Source organism: Malus sylvestris, chromosome 11, assembly GCF_916048215.2.
Source record: "Malus sylvestris chromosome 11, drMalSylv7.2, whole genome shotgun sequence".
Lineage (NCBI taxonomy): Eukaryota > Viridiplantae > Streptophyta > Magnoliopsida > Rosales > Rosaceae > Malus > Malus sylvestris.
This window is the reverse complement of record NC_062270.1, coordinates 6,407,212-6,425,817: the sequence shown is the minus strand read 5'-3', so window position 1 is coordinate 6,425,817 and position 18,606 is coordinate 6,407,212. Positions and strand designations below refer to the sequence as shown.

General features: G+C 36.2%; 3 protein-coding genes and 1 pseudogene across 3 annotated transcripts in view; 2 read left to right on the top strand and 2 right to left on the bottom strand.

Moving 5' to 3' along the window:
- The window catches only part of LOC126589058 (uncharacterized), a 68,056-nt gene extending 54,325 nt beyond the window's left edge, over nucleotides 1-13,731 (top strand). The window contains exon 4 of the transcript XR_007611690.1: nucleotides 13,600-13,731. The gene's annotated coding sequence lies outside the window, so the exon portion shown is untranslated. The remainder of the gene's footprint in view (nucleotides 1-13,599) is intronic.
- The window catches only part of LOC126589050 (putative disease resistance RPP13-like protein 1), a 93,349-nt gene that overhangs the window by 37,646 nt on the left and 37,097 nt on the right, over nucleotides 1-18,606 (bottom strand). The gene's annotated exons all lie outside the window — the stretch shown is intronic.
- Nucleotides 1-18,606, top strand: part of LOC126589051 (anthranilate synthase alpha subunit 1, chloroplastic-like) — an 88,093-nt pseudogene that overhangs the window by 60,589 nt on the left and 8,898 nt on the right.
- Nucleotides 316-7,484, bottom strand: LOC126589059 (putative disease resistance RPP13-like protein 1). The gene is made up of 5 exons (XM_050254243.1): nucleotides 7,090-7,484; nucleotides 6,494-6,559; nucleotides 2,902-2,997; nucleotides 1,288-2,010; nucleotides 316-1,202 (listed from the first exon to the last, which is right to left on the bottom strand). Exons 4-5 carry the CDS (start codon nucleotides 1,972-1,974, stop codon nucleotides 1,197-1,199), a joined length of 693 nt encoding a protein of 230 aa, XP_050110200.1. The 5' UTR covers nucleotides 1,975-2,010; nucleotides 2,902-2,997; nucleotides 6,494-6,559; nucleotides 7,090-7,484; the 3' UTR covers nucleotides 316-1,196.

Genomic DNA, 18,606 nt, shown 5'->3' with positions numbered 1-18,606 from the left:
CTTGCCCATGTGGGGGGGCATCTTTTTTATTTTCGTACCTCTCAAATCAAGATGGCGCAAGTTGATAAGTCTTCTCAAATCGGTGGGCAACTCAGCTAGACATGTACAATTTGACAACAACAACGTTTGTAAATTACACAAACTGCATACCGTGTCCGGTAATTTCTGGATTGGAGTGTTACACAAGTCGAGGTACCGTAGATGCTTCAAGTTGCTAATCAAATCAGGCAACTTCGTGATATCATGCACACGTAGTTTGAGAACTCTTAAACACTGTAGCATTAAAATGAGATCAAGTTGTACTGTCGGCGAATAGAGAACGCCAAGAATGAAGGTGCGCAGATACTTAGCTTCATAAATAGTGCCAAATCTCTTATAATCAACATTAGATGAATATTGCAAATAAGAAAAATGACGACCCTTGCTCACAACGTCCAATGAGAAGTCGTGGTCTTCCAATCTAATGCAAAATTCCCCACACACGTATGTCGCCAAATCATGCATCAGATCATGTATGATGAAACAATCATTTGAAGACGAGTATTGAAAAAATGACCGTGAGATTAGATCATCAAAGTATTTCTTTCCAACATCTTCCAACATAGTCTTCTTTTGGGGTTGTAAAAGATCTTCGGCCATCCACAGCAAAATTAATTTAGACTTGTTAAATTTATAATCTTTGGGAAATATGGAACAATAAGCAAAACAACGCCTCAGCTCCGGAGACAAGTACTGGTAGCTTAGCCATAGAGCCGGCAAAATGTCAATCTTTGCATCTGAGAACTCCCATATGTCACTTTTTAGCACATTTTCCCATTCCTCCACATTTGATTCAGAGCGTAAGAGACCACCGAGAGATTTTGCAGCTAAAGGAAGGCCTTTACACTTGCTAACAATTTGTCTTCCAATTTCCTCAAGATTTGGATCTACACTTGCATCTTTGAAGGCATGCTTGGAAAACAGAAACCAACAGTCTTCCTCAAGTAAGTGCTTTAAATAGTGGGTTTGAAGAGTACCCATCGTAGATGCAACGCCATCATTCCTTGCGGTGACAATGATCTTACTTCCATAAGCTCCAGACTCGAAGGGGCGCCTTAAGGAATCCCAAATATTGTAATTCTCGTTCCAAACATCATCAAGAACAAAAAGAAACTTCTTCCCCGCCAAAGCATCCTTGAGTTTGACTTGAAGTTGGTTTAGGTCTGTGGAATCACAGGTTTGTGAAGTGACTGATGCATAAATTGTTTGTGTGATCTTAACAATGTCAAATTCATCAGAAACACATACCCATGCTCGGGGCTCAAAACGCTGCTTCACTCTCTCATCATTGTATAAGAGCTGAGCAAGGGTGGTCTTTCCGATCCCACCCATGCCCACGATGGGAATGACGCCAATCGTATTACAAGTAACATCATCTGATAGCAACAATTGAATGATGATTTCCGTGTCATGATTTCTTCCATACACTTCAGAGCCTTCTACTAAAGAAGTTGAAGGCAATGTTTGTGAGCTTCTGTGACTACAACGTTCTTTCAAACCGAAAACATCCTTTTGTTTTGAAATGGAGCTTAGCCTCTCAAGAATTTCCTCTATCTTGGTGTCTACAGACTCATCAAAAGCATGGAAAGAAGCAGATATGAGGTCTTGTACCTTGCTTGTGCAACTTCCAAATTCTGCTTCAATTTTCCGCCTTAACGCTTCTGTCTTGATCTCGTCCAGTAGGTCCTCAGCACGTAAGACTGCCTCTTTAAGCTTATGCAGCCACTGCTTCACCCTTGGGTCACGTAATTGCTTTTGCTCGGCATCATAATAAACAGCATCGACAGACATCAACTCGATGCTCAACTTCTCCAGCAACCCATCAGTCAATTTCTTTCCTCTAATGAAGTTCTTGACCTCCTGAGAATCCAACTTCACAAATACTTGCTGGAAGAAACCTGAGAGAGCGGCTCCACCTACCACCTCCAACGCCATGATCGATCTCTTCTTTGCAAATGGAATTGAGTTTTGCTGGGAGAAGATAATCACAAATTAGCTAGCAATATCAATGTAACGAAAACCATGGTTAGTTTTCGCTACAAATAAACTAATTCAAACCAAGAGTTATTGAATTGACTTTATGTAGTTTAAACAAATAAACTAATTCAACACAAAAGTAGATGCGTTTGGAGTCATTTCTCGTCGGCAGCCCAATCGGTCAAAGTGAATAGTAAGTTAGTAACGGCCTTTAGTGAACAGTAATTGTCCAAATGCATCTCCACCAAATATTTTTTTAATAAAATAATAAATAATTTTATTTTTAATTTCAAATGACAATAAAAGATTGGTTAAAAAGTATTTGAAAATATTGAAATGTGATGTAAAGTGGAAAAATATGGCTAGCTATTTATAGAAAAAATTTATAACTTTTTGTATTTTTTGTATTTTTCTAATCAGGGCTAACATCAAAGTGGGCCAGTCAATTCGGACCTGGGGGAAAAGTGGGGGATCCAGGGGAGCCCAGGTTATTGGAATGGGCTGGAGCTGCCGTTTTTTTTTTTTTCTTGGTAGGGGGATTCCAAAGCTCATCGCTCAGGGGACTTGGCTGGGCTGGAAGTGTTCTAAAAATAAATACAAATGAAACATAGGTCCCTTATGTTGAGGGTTTCAAAACCGTATAAAACATGTAAAATTTGTAAATATATTTACGACACGCAATACTATGTACATACATGGAATGTAGGAAGGAAATTATAGACCTTTTGTTTTGAATCAAGAAAAATACTAATTCTAAAATACAATTTCAAGAACCCTTACCAGGCAGTAGATCATCAAAAAGAACGCTAATTCTAAAGTACAATTTCAATTTCTCTCTATGTTAAAAAGCATGCAAGCAGAGAGAAAAGGCGTAGTTTCTATTACCTACGGAATTAGCTTGTAAAGACTTGCCCACTGTGTTCAGAATCAGTGTCCCTCCATTGTCAGCATCTTTAGAGAAATTTTCTGTAGATAATTACACTGTAAAAATAAATCCATGTTAAATTGGAAAGAGCTGCTATTCATAACGCAAACAGAGTTGAAACAAAGACGATCAAGTTATGTAAGTAATTAAATATATGAAAAAATACCGTCCAAACCGAAGAAAAATTCTACTTTTTAACAATTGAACTTAATATATGAAACCACCAATTTAGTCGCAAAAGAGCAACCATTAAACAAAACATCAACCGGAAAACCATTAAAACAAAAGGGCTGCTTGATGAAGTTTCTAATACATCCTTTTGCTTTATCTCTAAGCACAAATATGGAGTATAAGATGAAATAAATAGCATACTCTACAGCCGTACAACTCTGAAGTTAGACATCAACTTACATTTTCTGACAAATAGAAACTCAATGAATCATAGTTGTATTCCAACTTCAGAATTTAGACATCATTATGTTTGTCTTATTCTTTGACAAATAGAAAATGCTGATTCAATGAGATAAACATATGATTATTCTTGATTATGTTGCTAACGATCCCATTACATACTCTCATTTCTTTTTACAGTTTACAAACTCTCATTAATTTGTTACTTATACACACTCTAATTTCTTTTTAATCGTTTTATTGAGCAAATAAAAAATGAATCAAATGTTATCTAGTAACAAACTCATTGAATCATTTTCCTACAAGTGATCATTTCTCCTCTACGATGTTATTTAGTAAGAAACTCACTGAATCATGCAATAACAAAATCGTTAATTGTTATTAAACTTGTTTTCATCTCTCTTTGTAATCTCTAGTCACTATTTAAATCTAAGATTGATAAGATGAGATATCATAGTTTTAGATGTGCATTGCTTAGAATAATAATTTTCTAAGGGGAGAGTTTGGATGCGGTCCCTAACTATCATTGTTCTTTAACTGAAATCTTGTTGGTTTTCAGCTTTTGATCTAAGTCTCTGACATTAATGAAATAATGTATTTATATGTAAGTTATTATATTCTTAAATTGAAATTTGTAGTTATAGTTGTTTATATTTATGAGATTTTAAATAAAACCCATAATTAGTGGAATTAAAAATATTAAAGAATAAATTATACTCTCCAATATATTGTGTATATACATTCATAAATAATAGTAAAAAAATTTATTGTACCAAAACATGAGTACATTTTCCAAAACCACAAAAAAAAAAAAAAGACTTAATAACATTATTAAATTTCTTTGATTAAACTTGACAGGGATACATTCTTAGATCAACAAAATAGAATATACCCATAGAAGTTTAAAATATAGATTAGAAAAAAATTGAATGGATCTTATATAAAAAGAAATGGGTACATGTTATACTAAGAATGGATCTTATATTAAACTTGTTGGTTTTCAGCTTTTGATCTAGGTCTCTGACATTAATGAAATAATGTATTTATATGTAAGTTATTATATGCTTAAATTGAAAATTGAAATTTGTAGTTATAATTGTTTATATTTATGAGATTTTAAATAAAACCCATAATTAGTGGAATTAAAAATATTAAATGATAAATTATACTCTCCAATATATTGTGTATATACATTCATAAATAATAGTAAAAAAATTATTGTACCAAAACATGGGTACATTTTCCAAAAGGACAAAATAACTTAAATTTTAATGAAAATGATACAATTTTAATATATATATATATATATATAAATTAAAAATAAAAAATACCTAACACACAAGACCCGTGCATGCATGAAACCAAACACTGTATTAAATTGCAGTATCTGAACGGTATTACAATATTTATTAGTCCAATTTCATAAATAGTGTCCAAATCTTGATTATGTTTCATAAATAGTGTCTAGTTCCTGATCATGTTTGATAAATAAAGCCTAGTTATTGGGTCCAGTTTTATAAATAATGTATAGTAATTAGTATAATTTCATAAATAGTCTCTTTCTTGGTCCAGTTTCATAAATAGTGCCTAGTTATTTGCCAACTTTCATAAATAATGCCTAGTTGATCTTGTTTCATAAATATTGTCTAATTCTTAGTCCAGTTTCGTAAATATTGTATAGTCCAGTTTCATAAATAATTTTCATCTATTGGTTTAGTTTTAGAAATAATGTCTAATTCTTGTTTTCGTTCATAAATAGTGTATACTTATTGGTTCAATTTCATAAATAGTGTCTGCTTATTGATTTAGTTTCATAAATAGTGTCTGCTTATTGGTCAACTTTTATAAATAGTGTTTACTTCTTGGTTCAGTTTCATAAGGTTTGAAACTTACTCTTTTTGGTCCTGTAAAAGCACTCATTGCGCCCAAAACGATAAACCCATAAATGATCCATTAGATCAAATCCTTGAGAAGATTATGTTCTCGAAAATTATATTTAAAAAGTTGTTTTCAATTACTAAATTAAAATTTCCTCACATTTTTTTACATACCTACAAAAATAAATGTAACTCTCCATCCAATTTTTTGAGCTTGAGTGTCATCTTGGAGAAACTTTACCTTGTGCCCATAACACAAGTGGCACACCACGTGTTATTATGTAAGTAGTGAAATTTTTTATTTTTTGTGTACTTAATTTTTTAACACAAGAATCTCACAACTTGTATAGAGACACGTGGTGTACCACCCCGTGCTCCGGTCACATTGAAAAATTTCTCATCATCTTGACTATTATTGGGAAAAAAACACCACAAATATAAAACTGGGGAATGTAATTCAGTTTGAACTCTTTTTCTTATTTTAGCAAAAATAAAATAAATAAAAAATATATTAATGTATCAAACAATCAAAAAAAGTGGAGTGTGGAAGGGGGTTGGGGGATGCGCCCAGCGCAAGTTGGGTTTTTTATGTTTTTTTTTAATTCTTTTGTCTTTATCATTAAATAAAGTTAGTAGATGATTTTTTATTAAAATGTAAAGATTTGATTTTTTTTTCATTAGTTTTTCTTTAAGAAATATCAACTCAAGTAGAATTATTGCCATTTTTCCGACCCAAGGAAAAGAAGACTTCAATTATTAGGTTATGTGAATCAACTGATAGAGCCAAGCAGAGATCGCCACCTACCTAAAATTTCAAGAGGAAATCTACATTAATGATTTGGTGAGATGACTCAAATGTGAGAACCAATCAGAGAGCACCAAAAGATAAACCTCGGTACTCGAGCAACAAAATCACAAACCAAGGAATGCAACGATTATGAAGTACTCAGTTATATTTCAGGAAAAAGACTACAAAACCTACTACCCCAAGCCTATAATGTTATATCATCAATGGTTTACAGATAAGAATCAGAATAAGCATCATAATCCAAAAAACATGATTTTATCACGCAAAGAGAAGAAGGATATCAGCTGAAGATTTTCTGTACTTAATTATCAAACCACCGCATACTTTGATAATTAAGTACAGAAAATCTTCAGCTGTATAGTTTTATGCCAATAGAAGCAATATGGCTTCGCCCAACCCAACGAAAGGGTTTTCTTTATTTGTTGAAAAAAAATTTCACATGCAACATTCATTTACCTGTAATTGAAGAATACGAAGCGCTGGAAACTGGAATTCTTCCACAAAAAATCAAAACAAACTCCCCTGCAAAGGAACCATACTTAATTTCAGCAATCTTATCTAAGATTTAAAAATAATTTTAAATCTCATACTAAACAAATTTTTGAATCTTAAAAGAAAATTGTTTTTAAAAGATATTCTTAAAAAACTGTTTTGAGAAATAATGATTTTTTTTTAATATCATACCAAACAGGCCCCTAAAAGCCTTTGGAGCCTGAAAACAAAAGTTTCAAAATCAGAAAAACCAATGAAACCAAACCCAATTTAAAACAAACTTTTCAAGTATTTGAATATTATTTATGGATTAAAATCATTTTTCCATTTTGTATTTGTATTAATTCTATGAAGCAAGCCATTAGTGAAAAAAAAACCATTAGTGAAAAAAAAAACCAAATTCAACACATCTAGAATTCAAGAATCTTGAGTACCTAACTGACCCACAACCACTACTCTTTTTTATAACAAAGCCTCGACCATTAACTCAGAAAAGACTGCATGCTACCCAGAAAAAAAGAAAAAACAAAAAGAAGCCCCAAATTGGTAGGAGAACTCACCATGAAACCGAACTTTTTCTGGGCTTAAAGCTTTCTTCGAATCGGGACCGGATTGTGTTGTGGTTAACAGGTTTTGAGAGAGATTGTGCTGGGGTTCGTGATCTTTTTAGAGAGAGGATTTTTTGGTTCGTGGTCTGTGAGAGAGAGAACTGGGGAGAATCTGGACGCAAATGGAACAAACAGGTATCTTCTAAGAGGTAGTGGCACCCCCAGCCAACAAATAGTAAGGGGAAATTTGTAAATCCGCTGTTTAAGATTAAAAAGCAAAGCAGGAAAGGGAAGAAAAACCAAAGGTATTTTCGTGAAATCACTGTTGGTAAACCGTGTCCCATCAACTGAAGTTTTCGTATAGATATAATGATACAATACTAATAGTGCCGTATTATGGCGGCTGGAAGCTGATTGGAAATCTCACAAGGCATGGAGGAGCCTTTGGTCAAAAGCAGAGCGAACTTTAGTCACAAAGCAGGCACACCTACCATATAGCTGTTTGGTCTGTCATATTATATATTTTATCCTATTTTAGTATGTTTTGGTAATTATTTTGGTATAATTTTAATACTTAACTTTATATTTTCAATATAAAACATTCGACATCCTTTGGAGCAAAACGTGATCAAACGGGTGAATTTTAAATTGATTCAAATTGGAGGACGTTCGTGAGTCCTTTAGCTCGTTCGTGTCAAAATTTTGGTTTTTTTCTACCAAGTGGTTATTTTCTAGCGATGAAATAAAAAAGCAATGCGTGATGCTGAAAAGTGACTTTTTGGCTTAATTACGATTTTATGAGCCTAAGATGACCTCTGTTGGGTTCATGACCTTCTGGAGAAGTGTTCAGATTATTTGAAACTTTAAATCCAGCTATTTTGGGCCACTTTTGGAGGAGATTTGGATCCAAAACGTCGTTGTGCAGATTTTGAGCTGATTATCCTAGTCAATTTAGGATTATGTTTTCTAATTTATTTCAATTTATTTGGTCTCCTAATTTTATTTTAAGTCATTTTCTAGGAAGGATTGGATTTTCTAAGTAGTATAAATAAGCCATTGTGGCCGGCCCTATGTTCTTCTTTTCAACGTGATATATGAGAGAGAATTTTGGCCAAAGTTTAAGAGATTTTCAAACTTTATTCTACAAGGTGTTTTCACTCTTTTTCTATTTCAATAAAACTCTTTTGGTTGAATATGCATAATTAACTTTCTTTTGCTAGGGTGGGGCCATTAGCCTTAGCATGAATATGTGGTTTTTATTTTATTGCTTATGATATTATGTATGCATGCTTTGAATTATTAATCACTGCATTTAAATAGTCTCTATGTTTTAATGCTTTGCTACCATTAGAATGTTTAGATAAGCAATCAGACGCAATTTATGTTGGAATGTCACCTTGAAATTGAGGAATGCTTCTTATGATTAATAATTGTAAGTCAATTAGGGCGAATGCCATGTCTTAAAGGTAGCATGATTTTTCAAAGGGTTTTCACAAAACATAATGAGTCATGCATGTTTATATTTGATATGAATGCTATAGACGGATTGCATGTTTGATATACGTTCTATCTTGAATGCCACAAGTTAAATATGCATTAGGAAAACCTAACATTCAAAGTTGCATGTGTAATTCATAAGTAATTAGTGAATCTACAAAGAGTTGTTAAGATGACAGTGGAACCCTAATGCTTTTACAAATCTATTTCTCAAGGCCATTTCTTTTTAATTTGATTTCTTTAAAATTAATTTCTTGTTGATTTTCCTCAATTACTTTTATTAAATTCGTTTTTATTATTTTTAGATTGAAAAACCACTCTTTTCAAACTTTGTTTTCAAATAATTAACTAAGATTTTATTTTTACATAAATTGTTTTAGATAATCCTTGTGGGAACGACCTTACATGAGCATTTTTACTACAACTACCTTGTTCTCTTACAAGTATTTTGTATGATTTTTAACCCTCTTTATGCAAGTACTAAAAATCCTATCAGCTGGCCATCACGTGGATTGGTGACGAATCCATAATATGCATAAAGTCATAACTCAAGTTTTCAACTATTAAAATCTACCGAAATAGGGATAAGCCCAAATTAAAACACCTGCAAGTAACCACATTTATTGCATCCCCGAAGGACCACACTTAATGGGTCTCTGACACTATCTTACATGCATACAAAATCATACACTAGCCGTAACTAGTGTAAGCTGAAATCTAATTATGTCATTGTCGAGTAATCTCGAGATGATGACAAGCTGAGAATATAAATGTGTAATCATGTCACTACCACCGAGTAATCTCGAGGTAATAGCAAGTTGAGAATATAACTGTGTAATCACGTCATTACCAAGTAATCTCGAGGTAATGACAATTGAGAATATAACTGTATAATCAAAAGAGGAATTAGAACGGTAAACTCTGGTTTGCGCTTGCTCTGAAAGTTTCAAGTCATATTCCAAAAAGTACCAGAACGCGCATCTCAAAATCCCAATAAATATACTTCGGAAACGACTTCAAATCATGGAGGAAATAATATAACTCAAGCACAGGAAATCGAAAAGAATGGATGACAACGCATCTTCCAATCACGTTTCAACGTATATAAAACGCTTTAGTTTCTGATTTGGTGGAAGACTTACTCACATATAAAGAACGTATCTCGAGCTACAATAAACTTAGCTATACAAAAAGTAAACAGTAAAGTTGAGCATTGACATCAACAATGTCATTTTCTCAATCACCAACGTCAGTACGCGATTAAAGCAAACACAAGAGAAAATTGTAAAAGAAATACGTTTGAGCAATCTTAGCAAATTTCAGGGCAAATCAACTTAGCGCAAAAGAAAGAGTCAAATTTTGAATAGCGGTGAGTAAACAAGTTAGCAACAAAACAATGAAAATTGTAAGAATTGAGAACCAGAAAATATATAGCTTGAAAGGTGAAGATTCCTAGAGGAAAACTTCACTTTGTCAAATTTTGAATAATGGTGTCGTAGTTTGCTCTTCATTAATTGGCCAGATATGAGAGAAGCGTCTCAACAGAAAACAAGCTATGTATTTTGGCTGTCATAGGCTCAACATTATCTATTCTAAAACTGAGGAAGAATTTGACTGTAGCTACAGTCAAGTTTTTGCCCCTCTATTTCACGTTACTTACAATAATGCCATCAGATTTGGCTGAATATTTACATCTCTACCGCTGACCATAATTTGGGTCTTTTAGGGCTGTTGGTTTTGGGCCCGAAGTGGGCTTCGATGGTGACCATTGAATGGGTTAAAGCCCTGAACGTCAAATGCCTATTTTATCCTATCTACTTTCTAAATCCGACGCATCGGATTGGAAATTGCGTGGGTATTTTGGTCATTCTCAGGTTTGGGAGAGTGGTGGTGTTGCCGAGGGTGAGGGAGGAAATTGAGGGAGGTTATCACTGACCCGATTGAGTGAGGGATTTTGTGAGGATTCCACTGACATGATTGACTGAGGATGGTCTGACATTCGGTAAGGCAAAAATAGAAAGAGAGAGGCGGGTTGCAGAGGCAGAGAGAAAGAGGGAGGGGTGGGGGCACTGAACAGTAGCAAGTAAGGCTCTTCTAACAGGAGCAACCAAGGTGTTTTGATGCTTTATTTTGGCGGTGAAAGGAAGGGTCACATGTAGAGAGAGAGGTTTCCTTTCGCGCACATTGTTGTTTCCATCCGTTTCAATCGCTTCGACAGCAAGCCGCCGCCACCACCACCTAGAACAAAAAATAAACACCCGCCACTGCTCTTCAGCCATCGTCTCCGGCGATCCATTCAAATCTCCGATCGAAATAGGTATTTACTTCCGATTCCATTGATTTCAGATCGTTCAAACTGAATTATTGTTGAAATTGTGTGATGGGTTGAATGCAGAGAGAAACTTAGGGAAAGACGAGCGACGTATTCAAAGGGTACGAGCGCCACTAAATTGAGCTCTCTGCCAACCTCATCAAAAAGTGTACGGTAGCTTATTTATGTGTCAGCGAGCTCGGTTTTGGTGATGTTTGGTGCCCAACAGTGTTGCAAGAAAAAAATGAGTGGAAAAAGATGAAATTGGATTATGTGTTTGTCTAATTTGTTAAGTAGTCTGAAATCCAGAGGTTTATTTGGTCCCTGCCACTGAACTTTGATTTCTGCTATTAATCGCTGCTGAAATGTGACTTTTGCTATTAATTTTTTACCTTTCATATTTATGCTACTTTTGGATTCCGTTCGAATTAAATATTGTAGTTAATCTTGATATGAATTCTCTCTGCAACAATAATTAAGGATTTTAGTTTAAATTATTACTATTTTGTTCTTGATCTGGCATTGAATCTTTCTTAATTTGGACTGCAGGTGGTTTTGACATGGAGGAGAAACTGCAAGAGGTTATGATCTTGCTGCACTTAAGTACAACTGTTCTTCAACTCATATAAACTTTCCGGTAGGGTTCAAACTGTTAAGAGTTTTATGATTTTGTAAAAGCTTTTTAGTAGCAGAAGCTTGGTCTTTTTGCAGTTGCGTTATTACACTATACAACTTGAGTTAGTATGGGTTTCTTGCTAACAGATATGACTTAGGAATTCTAAAAGCGGTTGCATTTTACAATATACAACTTCAGTTAGTATTAGTTTCTTAATGAGTGGCATGTGAATGTCAAATTTTTTCTTAATTTAATTTCTGAAAGAAATGCGTTTAAAGGTGGTGCTATGTGATGAAGTTAGCCTTCTGTTTTTTTATTATATACTGGTGGTGGACATTTTTAGCATATTGGTTGAGAAAGATTTATCATTTTCTATAAGATAAAGCTTCATTCTCACCATGTTGTTGATGTTTGTGATTTGAGTTTATAGTGCTTCTAAATGCTGTTTTAATTTAGGAATTTGAATAATTGTTTTAATTTAGGTTATTGCAGGATTTGAAATTTGTGATGATCATTTTCATATTTCTATAAATTTTGAGAGAAAAAAGCATGTGAAAAAGCACATTAGTCTCTAGGTATAAATCCCATTAGTCTAATTATGGCTAGGATAAAAAAGCATGTGATAAAGTGAAGACGGGGATAGAGAAAAGGCTTTTGGGAAAGTGCAAAATGGGATGAAGATGGTTTGGGGGGAGGGAGGGGAAGGAGGAAATTACTCAAAAGAAAGGGAAAAAACAGGGGAACAAGCTTATTCAACTAGCTATCCAGCCAGTTCATATAGTGTCTTGCAAGTTGACATTGTTTTTATGTAGTAAGTTTGAAACCAAACTTATGTGTGAAATTAAGGTCATTTACTATTAGATCACAGCCATACTATTGTCTAATGGTCACAATTTCATACTACCTCTTTATTTCAACCAACCACTATAAAAAATAATGACTTTGCTAAGAAGACTAAACTTTGTATTTGAAAAGAACCACTAATTTAAAAAGAAGACAATAAAACACTGATTGAAAACCATAACCATAAATATATTGGCTCTTGATGTTAACTTAATAGAATGTAAAATCAAATTGAACTGCTTATTTTACCGTATCGATTCACCTATCTCTTGATTTTTCAATTATTTGGAGATGACTGTTAATTTGTGATTTTGTGGGAATTACTCAAGTAAAATGTGCGTTGTCTAAATTGCTGCATTTGAGAATGCGATTGTGTTGCTGCTGCCTTTTGAGTGAATTTTTCTATGAATATTATTCATGGCTGTTGTCAATTATAGTTTGAAACCCCACAGCAGAGCGGGGGCAATTTTTCTAGTATTAAGCTGTAACAGATACCAGAAAACCGAAAAGCTCTATAGACAGTAATTTCGTATGTTCGTGATGGTAGTTTAAAGTACGGTAGACAAAAGAAACAAATAGGACAACTATTAGAACAAAACACAATGAGAAGATATTGTAGTAAATGATCACTTCTTGCTCAACATTGCGGAGGAAATACTAAAAGCGGATTTTTTGCCCCAATGACGAAGTGGAAATTTTAGACTATTATGCGACAATACGATATAATCTGAATTGTAAACTTTGGAAAACATCTTCAAGGAATAAGGGCTCGCCCTCAGGTGGATGATGAAGCTGGTACTGCGTCAAATCTATGCCCTCAATGTGGTACTGAATATGGTGGGGTTTGCAATCAAAGCACTATCCATCTGCAATGTCAAGCATGCGAAGGAATGACGCCTCATGAAGTAATAACAGTGTACCTCAACACTGTTTAGGATGTGATCAGGCATTTTGTGGTACATATTGGCACGCAGGGGTTGCACAAAGTGATTCTCGCTGTGTGTGCATTCGCGAGACTTTTAAACCAATCTCAGAACTGACCATCTCTAGAATCCCTACTTCCGCACATGAAAACAATCGACATGAACAAGTTATCACTGAGAAATGTATTGCACTGTTGGGAAGAACATTGCAGGATGTTATTGCAGAATGGCTTGCAAAGTTGAACAACAGAGAAATTGATCGAACGAGGATGCCCCAGAATCATGCTGAGGCAATAACTTCTGGGACACCTACGTGCAATTACTGTTATGAGAAGCTGATCTCCTTGCTCTTGTACTGGTTTCGGATTTCGATTCCCAAATATCATCTACCCACAGAGGCATCAAACAGGGAAAATTGCTGGTATGGATATGCATGTCGGACACAGCACCATAATGAAGAACATGCTCATAAAAGAAATCATGTGTGCCGGCCAACTAGGGGCACTTATATGTAGATCTTCTTTCTCTTGTTTCCTCTGTTTTGAGAATTAGAAATTTATTACAAGCTTATCTTCTCTGGTACTACTGAGATTTTCTGGCAGCCAACATTTATGCATAGGAGTTGTTTACTTTTGTTTGCTCATAAGTTTCGCGTACATATCATTGCACGACTTCAAACCTACACATGCGAAGCAACTTGAAAACTTTTGAAGCTCTGTGCATCCCTGAGGGCATGATGAAGTGGTAATCATTTGATAAAGACATGATTAGTAGATAAGATCATCTTGCAATACTAATTAAACAAATCGAATTTAGGCCGCTTGAGATCGATTAGTAGACAACCGAGGGTTTTCGATACTCTGGGCTTACAACATTCAAGCATGATCATAGATTCACAGTTCCACAGAAACGAAATCATCATCCATATTTTACAAACCAAACATTTGAATTCGAATTCCACAAAGTACCAAAATCTACCTCTCAATAGACATAATTTGGAAACAAACTTGAAAAAGGAAATTCGGAAACTAGGGCTCGTAAACTTGTTGAAGCTCGTTTTTCACCGAAGACTAGTTCGTTACAACAAACTGTGGTATAATAGAACCACCGTAAGACACAGTAAGAAACGAGGAACAATTCCACTCCATTTAACCCATCAGTTTCAAGCCTTCTGAGAGATGGTAGCTGTGCCAATGCTGGCATTGAAAAACAATATTCACAATCCACAAGTCGAAGAGTAACAAGATGAGAGAATGAACGAGTCATCTCCTAACTGATTTGGAATTTTTGTAGCTCCGTATGTTTCTATCGCAAATACTTTCATGTTTATATGGGATTGGAGTACCTGTAAAATTTGTTATTACAAGAATATTAACATTTGAAACATGTTTATGATTTAAATTTTTCACAGCCAGATCGTAAATAAACACATAAACGCACGTTGACGAATTACGTACCATTGCAAATCATATCTTTCGGCCAGAAATCGTTATGTTGGGAATGTAGAAATCTTGGCCCAATCTTCTTCCGTGTCTCTCTGGCACCGTTGTTTTAGCAATCACACTGGGAAGATATCTAGACGAGAAAGAGAAGTGGGTAGCCCTTCATCTGGCAAGCTCTGGAGTTGAGGACAATAATAAATCTCCAACTTCTCGAGAGAGATGAGGTGTCTTAACGCCTTGCCGTCAATGGTTTTCAGATTCGGATGATTGTAGATTCCGAGAGAAGTGAGAGTGGTTGGCAGCAGCCCCTCTTCTGGAAATGATTCGCCAATTTCTTCATCTTCACATCCTCTGAAGCTGACATCCAAGTATTTGAGAGAGGTGAGTGTTTGTAGACCCCACCGCATACGGTTTGCCATCAGTTCTTTACAACTCCAGATACTGAGAAAACGCAATTTAGACGGCAATCCCCCTTCCGGAAATGATTCCAATTCTGGACAATCCCTTATACACAAAGACTCGAGAGATGGGAGAGAGATTTGCATCTCCTCTGGCAGTGACCTGAATTTGTTACATTCTTTGATTTCCATCTCCTCCAAGTTGGGCGCTTGCAGTCCTCCATGGGGGAAACCCACAAATTCTGGGCACTCCTTTATCTTCAAAATTTTGAGGGATGGGAATTAGATTCTTCCGGAAATGATTTAAATTCTTTACACCCTACTATGGACAGAGACGGAAGAGATGGGAGCGAGATTTGCATACCTTCGGGCACTGACCACAAGTTCTTAAAATGGCAAATAGTTATCTCCTCCAAGTTGGGCGCAAGCAGCACTCCACCACCCACAAAACATACCAGATTCGGGCATTCTGATATTTCCAACTCACGGAGGGATGGGAGTTCAATATTGAATTTATTGCATTCTTGCGAACAAGCAAGGGATTCGATATTAACTTCCTCCAAACGTACGCGCTCAAGTCTTGGGAAGTAGTATAACGGTATTTTCCCCGTTAGTTTGGGACAGTTCTCCAGACTAAGCTCACAAAGATTAGGAAAATGTCCGCCTTCTTCTTCTTCACCTCCAGGGAAACACCACTCTTGCCATTCCGGCATACTGCAGAAATTCAGAAACTCTAGAGATTTAAATGCAGGTTTAATTCCCCCATAAAACTCAGACCCCACTGATTCCACTCCATTTAACCCATAAATTTCAAGCCTTTTGAGGGAGGGTAACTGCCCCAATGCTGGCAAGGAGAAACAATATCCACAAGTCTCAAGTCGGATAGTGACGAGGTTAGAGAAAGACTCATCTCCTAACCAACCTGGAAACTTTGTACCTCCGTATCCTTCTATAACCAGTACTTTTAGGTTTGTATTGGGTTGCAGGTTGCCCAGCACTCGGCTATCGTTTTCAGAATCGATAGTGTCACCTTCCCATTTCAAACGTATGTCACTAAGCTTCTTGTCCCTCAGTTTGGCCTCCAAAGCATCCTCAGCACGTTTGATATTTTGAAGCCCTGACACATGAAGATTTCCACTCAAATGCTGAAACCCCTTTAACTCATCAATGTTTCCCCCGGCATCTTTGCTCAAGACAAACTCACCTTCAAATGTTTGGAGATCTTTCAACTTGCCCATGTGGGGGGGCATCATTTTTAATTTTGTACCTCTGAAATCAAGATGGCGCAAGTTGATAAGTCTTCTCAAATCAGTGGGCAACTCAGCTAGATATATACAATTTGACAACAACAACGTTTGTAAATTATACAAACTGCATACGGTGTCAGGTAATTTCTGGATTGGAGTGAACCACAAGTCAAGGTACCGTAGATGCTTCAAGTTGCTAATCGAATCAGGCAACTCCGTGATATCATGCCCACGTAGTTTGAGAACTCTTAAACAATGTAGCACTAAAAGGAGATCAAGTCGTACTTTTGGCGATGGAAAGTGATTGCCAAGAATGAAGGTGCGCAGATACTTAGCTTCATAAATATTGTCAAATCTCTCATAATCAACATTAGATGAATATTGCATATAAGAAAAATGACGACCCTTGCTCACAACGTCCAATGAGAAGTTGTGGTCTTCCAATCTAATGCAAAATTCTCCAGATACGTAAGTCGCCAAATCATGCATCAGATCATGCATGATGAAACAATCATTTGAAGACGAGTATTGAAAAAATGACCGTGAGATTAGATCATCAAAGTATTTCTTTCCAACATCTTCCAACCTAGTCTTCTTTTGGGGTTGTATAAGATCTTCGGCCATCCACAACAAAATTAATTTAGACTTGTCAAATAAATAATCTTTGGGAAATGTCGAACAATAAGCAAAACAACGCTTCAGCTCTGGAGACAAGTACTGGTAGCTTAGCCATAGAGCCGGCAAAATGTCAATCTTTGCATCTGACAACTCCCATATGTCACTTTTGAGCACATTTTCCCATTCCTCCACATTTGATTCAGAGCGTAAGAGACCACCGAGCGATTTTGCTGCTAAAGGAAGGCCTTTACACTTGCTCACAATTTGTCTTCCAATTACCTCCAGATTTGGATCTACAATAACACTTGCATCTTTGAAGGCATGTTTTGCAAATAAAGACCAACAGTCTTCCTCAAGTAAGTGCTTTAAATAGTGAGTTTGAAGAGTACCCATCGTAGATGCAACACCACCATTCCTTGCGGTGACAATGATCTTACTTCCATGAGCTCCAGACTCAAAGGGGCGCCTTAAGGATTCCCAAATATTGTAATTCTCGTTCCAAACGTCATCAAGAACAAAAAGAAACTTCTTCCCCGCCAAAGCATCTTTGAGTTTGACTTGAAGTTGGTTTAGGTCTGTGGTATCACAGGTTCGTGAAGTGACTGATGCATAAATTGTTTGTGTGATCTTAACAACGTCAAATTCATCAGAAACACAAACCCATGCCTGGAGCTCAAAATGCTGCTGCACTCTATCATCATTGTATAAGAGCTGAGCAAGGGTGGTCTTTCCGATCCCACCCATGCCCACAATGGGAATAATGCCAATCTTACTACAAGTGACATCATTTGATAACAATAGTTGAATGATGGTTTCCTTCTCACGATCTCTTCCATACACATCAGAGCCTTCTACTAAAGAAGTTGAAAGCAATGTTTGTGAGATTTTGTGTCTCCTACCTCTTTTCAAATCAAGGGCATCTTTTTGTTCTACAATGAAGCTTAGCCTCTCAAGAATTTCCTCTATCTTGCTGTCTACAGACTCATCAAAAGCATGGAAAGAAGCAGAGATGAGGTCTTTTACCTTGCTTGTGCTACTTCCAAATTCAGCTTCAATTTTCCGCCTCAACGCTTCTGTCTTGATCTCGTCCAGTAGGTCCTCAGCATCAAGGACGGCCTCTTTAAGCTCGTGCAGCCACAGCCTCACATGTGGGTTACGTAATTGCTTTTGCTCGGCATCATCATAAACAGCATTGACAGACATCAACTTGATCCTCAACTTCTTAAGCAACCCATCAGTCAGTTTCTTTCCTCTGATGAAGTTCCTGACCTCCTGAGAATCCAACTTCACAAATACTTGCTGGAAGAAACCCGAGAGAGCGGCTCCACCTACCACCGTCAACGCCATGATCAATCTTTTCTTTGCAAATGGAAATTTTGTGACAGAGTTAAGAGAATGTATAACAACTAACCAAAGACCCAGGAGGATCTGCAGAAGTAAAAATCTTCAACGCCATGATCAATCTTTTCTTTGCAAATGGAAATTTTGTCAATAATTCAAGCGGTGTTGGTCGTAGAACCTGGCTTCCCTCTGCCGAGCAGCTTGAGTATCTAGCGCAGCCCTTGAATTCTGCGGGCCCAGTCCAGCATCATCAGCAACATTCCCATCCGCAGAAACTGGGGCAGCCCTTTGCT

Coding starts and splice junctions, on each gene's coding strand:
- LOC126589059 (XM_050254243.1), bottom strand. CDS start 1,974: ATGGCGTTGGAGGTGGTAGGTGGAGCCGCTCTCTCAGGTTTCTTCCAG.